The sequence below is a fragment of the Microtus ochrogaster genome, unplaced genomic scaffold, assembly GCF_000317375.1.
Source record: "Microtus ochrogaster isolate Prairie Vole_2 unplaced genomic scaffold, MicOch1.0 UNK88, whole genome shotgun sequence".
Taxonomy (NCBI): Eukaryota; Metazoa; Chordata; class Mammalia; order Rodentia; family Cricetidae; genus Microtus; species Microtus ochrogaster.
The window spans coordinates 1,263,365-1,268,004 of record NW_004949186.1 but is presented as its reverse complement, the minus strand read 5'-3'; the positions used below and the strand labels follow the sequence as shown (position 1 = coordinate 1,268,004).

The window sequence follows — 4,640 nt, the reverse complement described above, 5'->3', positions numbered from 1 at the left end:
AAAAAAAAAAAAAAAAAAAAAAAAGCAACTGCCCTACTTGCAAGGGAAATCATTTCTAGTTTGTCAAATCCCTCAACATGATCAATGTTCTTCCTGTCTTTGACCCAACTGGTAGACACCTCCTATTGCTATGTCTAATCTCCTGTTTTCTTTACTCATGTGTTACCGGTCTGGACTCTGCAGCCAACTGAGTCTGTGTGTTAGCTAAAAGAGTTTAAGATAAGGTAAAATTGTCCCCTCCCAACAGCATGAAAACCACTTGGGGGTCATTTATCACTTACGGTTTTTAATGAGGGTGACTTCATAAGTGCAATGGTAATTTAAACATAATCTAAAACTGGTAGTTTAACCTTTTTATGTCATATTCCCTGATGTCCAGTAGGGTCACATAAATGTCCCTCAGTAAGAATGCTAAGTGCATTATGCTTACACGGTAGAACTTTCTCCTATTTTACGTGATTGATTTCCAGGAAGTCAGGCTATGTGATGTCATTGGTCTCTGACTATTCTGGGCGAGGTACTTAATCCGGGACTAGTGGCTGGGTCACTTGCTGTCATGGCTGAAGTCTCAGGAACTCTGCTCTAGTGTGAACACTTCCTTTCTCAGCTCAAGCTTCTAACTTTGCCGAAATGCCCTGTTCTACCCACGATGCTGGCATCTTTCTTTCGTTTCTAACGCCTTGGATTGTCTTTTTCCCCCAGCCGTGTGCCACTGGTTCTTACTAGACCCCTGTGTTTCCTCTGATGCCCATGTCCTCAGTACTCAAGGACCTGAATCTCTGTATGAGTCTTAGAAGAGGAAGAGTAGAGAGAAGTAGGAAATGGAAGCAAAGTCTGGAACAACAGAAATCAGGCTTCTTTGAGGTGCTTGATTATAAATGTGGAATAAGAAGTAGAAATTCTGGAGGTTACCCAGGGAAAAGGGAAAAAGAGCTCGTTAAAGATAGGCTCGTTAAAGTTAAAGCAGTACTTGACGTAAGGACTAGGAAGTAATTCCAGTGTCCTGTGCTTGACATGGGCAAGAAGAAAACCTGAGTGGCAATTTGGATTAAGGAGAAAGCAAAGCCTAGGCCAACTTTCTCAAAGCTAAAAAGAAATAACCAGAAATGTGTGCCGGAGTCAGCAGCACTGAGTACTTTTGGGCATGTGCTATGCACACATGGATGTGTATAATTTTGCATGCTGACATCTGTATATGGATGCCTGTGTACATGCATGTGGAGGCTGGAGGTCAACTTTGGGTGGTTTATTCTATTATTTCTTTACCTTAATTAATCAGTTAATCAATTTAATGATATAGGGTCTCACTATGTAGCACTGTCACTATGTAGACAGATCCACCTGTCTTTGCTTCAGGGGTACTGGGATCAGAGGCATGGGCCATCACACTTTATGTTTTAAGATATAATCTCTTATTGAACCTGGCACTCACTGATTTGGCTAGACTGGCTGGCTGGTCAGCAAGCCTCAGGGAGTCACTTGTTTCTGTGTTGCCATCACTGGAACTCCAAGGGTGTGTCACCATGCCCTACTTTTTATGTGGTCCCTGGGAGTCTGACCTTAAGTCTTCATGCTTGTATAGCAAGAACTGGGGAGGGAAATGGGAAACGGGGAGGAGGCAGAAATTTTTTTCAACAACTAAAGAAATAAATAAAAATAAATAAATAAAAAAAAGAACTTTGTTGACTGAGCCATTTTCTCAGTCCAAGCAGCAGTTTTGAACTCTAAGAAAGGAAGTTCATCTCTTCCCTGGAATCAAATACAAATGTGTGTGTGTGTGTGTGTGTGTGTGTGTGTGTGGTGGTGGTGGTGGTGGTGGTGGTGGTGGATAGAAAGTCTATTTCTGTTTCAGAATCTTCAAGGGTTAGCGGTTCATAAACGGGAGCAAACTGCTGGTCTACGGGCCCAGTGTGTCTTCTGAGTAGTCAGAGCTGTGTGGGAGATGAGATGACAAGAGAAAGACCCCAGGAGGGTTAAGGGTTAATGTGGAACTGGGGTGGAGTGAGATGTTGTCAGGGATTAGTTCTCCCCAGGTCCACACTGAAGTCTGATGTCAGAGCCGAGATACACACAGAGGAAATGAAGCACCGTCCTGTGAAGTCACAGGGAAGATTTATCTCTGTCGAGAACACAAAGGGCAAAGCCCGAAATGACAGGTTCATATTTCACAAACCTAATTTGATATTTTTTAAAACACACGCTCTTCACGATGCCCTCTCGCGACGCCACTTGGTTTGGATTCTCTGCCGCACCTTGCTTTCTCATCTTCTCTTCTCCCCAGGATATTTTTAGGCATCAGGATATATTTAGGGTGCCGATCCAGGCTGGTATCCAGAGGCTTGGTAAACAGTGTTATTTCTAGTGTTTTGGAATGCTAACACCTGTTTATTTTCCTGGCAGCAAAACCGCTGAGTTCCTGAACAGACTGGATACGGACCTGAGAAACAGAAGTGCCTGTCAAATGGCTCCTCGGGCTGCCCCGTCCTCAACGTGGGTGAGTGGAAACTCATGCAGGGTACTGCCTGGCACCTTTTGAAGAAAGGTTTAGAGGCCAAAGATTAAGGGCACAAAGTAGCAGGTACAACATAGCATGATTGGAAACCCTGACCGGCCGCCACCCACCAACTGCCCCTTGAGGTGTAAAATAACGCTTGTGTTTGTTCCCATAATATACATATAGGCTCCTGAAAAGTCCTTTATCGTCCCCAGTCATCCACCTATACCCCACCCCCAATCTCTTGCCTTGCAGAGAAGAATGGGTTTCATTCTAACATTTTTAGGTGTGGATACAGTATACATGTTAGCCCCCTACCCCATTCACCCCAGGCCCCGTCTGTCTAGTCTTCCTGGCCCTTTTCCATTTCCCAAGCAGTCCTTCCATTTTCGTGCTTTTGTCTTCTAATCTTGAGTCTTCATGTGAGAATATACATTTGACATTTGTTTAAAGGTCTAGCTTATTTCCCTTCACATTATAATTTCCCATTCAGCCCAGTGTCCTGAGAACAGCACAGTTCTGTTCTTTAAGGCGAAAGATAATCTATTGTAGTATTTTGACCACATTTCTTTACCCTTCCTCCTCAGACAGGTGCTTAGGCTTGACTCCATGATTTGGCAATGGTAAACGAGGCCAGGTAAACTCGGGTCATCAGGTATATTGTATGCTGAGGTCGATTCCTTCACCTCACCAAAACATTTGTTTCTACATAAGGTCTAGTACACTGTCTACACTGAATGACCCTAATGAACAGAGAGAACCCAATACTTAGGAAGCTGTGCGCTGAGCACGAAGCTTAGCCCCATTAGAAGGCTCTGCTGCTCTTTGAGAGAGGAGCAGGTGAGTCAGGCTGTACGCAGGTTCTTCCTGTTAGAGGGTGGCTGAGCTGAAGCCGACAAAACATGAGTTAGTGAAATGAAGAGAGTTGCCCCGGGTGACACAGGCACGAGAAACATGGCAGGTGCTGGGGACGATGGCTTTCACAGATGTGAGGGACAGGTAAACCAGGAGGCTCGAGAAGTCAGCGGGGCCCCAAGGAGCTTTACTCAAATGAGCAATCAGTGGCAAACTGGGTGGGCAGATTATTGTCCAGTTTGTGGAACATCTCCGACCCCCAAATGCTAGTAACATCCCCAGACCAGTGATTCTCAGCCTTCTGAAATGCTGCAACCCTTTAATACAGTTCTTCATGTTGTGGTGACCCCAAGCATAAACTTATTTTTGCTGCTACTTCATAACTGTAACTTTGTTCCTGTTATGAAACATAATGTCAATATTGGATATTTACAATGGTCCTGTGAAAATATCATTTAACATCCCCAAAGGGGTCACAGTCCACAGGTAGAGAATCTCTGACCTAGACAATGAGTCAACTAGAAATGCCCCCCCCCACACCTAGGAAGCTGGGGAAGCTCCTGGTAGAATAGCCACTGAGAACAGATGAGTGTCAAGTTGGAGACCTGTGGGGACTGATGGGCCTAATATTCTGTAAACAAAAAAGATTCAAGATCTCCTGTATTTTCCTGGGACTACACCGACAATGGCATGAAGGACAGATGCAAAAGAATTAAGAGCAAAGAGCCTTTAGGACTCTGGTTCTGGTAGTGAGACAGGATGTGTGTGTGTGTGGGGGGGGCAACTTGAAAACCGTTTGGAAGGTAGAAGTGGCCAGACTTGGTTGTTGCTCCCTTACTGGGGGAAAACACGATGCTGCTCTCAGGGGAAAAAAAAATCACTCTTGCTTCCCATCCTGTAAGTATTCTATTTTTTCCCTGTTTCTGATATGGTGTTGTATACTCTAAACTTGTCAGAGTAAGCTCTATAATCGCGTCACCCCAAATCCATCATCTCACCACCCTCACTGCGGGGCCCTGAAGGGGAGAATTGAAAACCTGCAGGTCACAGGCTTAAATTACGTGTGAATGGCAAGTTCTGAGCATGTCTGTGGCTGGCTGTGAGGGATGGAGAAGGGATTGAAATCGGAACACTTAGGGTTTTGCTTGCCAGCATGTCTTGCCTTTCAAGTTGGGAGCTTTGGGGTCCTGTGGCATAAAACCCCAGCAGGACTGTGTCTGTTTGCTCTATCAATTTCAAGTCATTTCTTGGATTCCACAAGACCATCCTGAATTTTTTTTTTATTTTTTTT

General features: G+C 44.6%; 1 protein-coding gene across 1 annotated transcript in view; it reads left to right on the top strand.

The window, feature by feature from the left end:
* The window catches only part of Epsti1 (epithelial stromal interaction 1), a 104,244-nt gene that overhangs the window by 57,492 nt on the left and 42,112 nt on the right, over positions 1–4,640 (top strand). Inside the window, exon 7 of the mRNA XM_013355059.2 lies at positions 2,401–2,494. Coding sequence (XP_013210513.1) covers positions 2,401–2,494 — 94 coding nt within the window. The remainder of the gene's footprint in view (positions 1–2,400; positions 2,495–4,640) is intronic.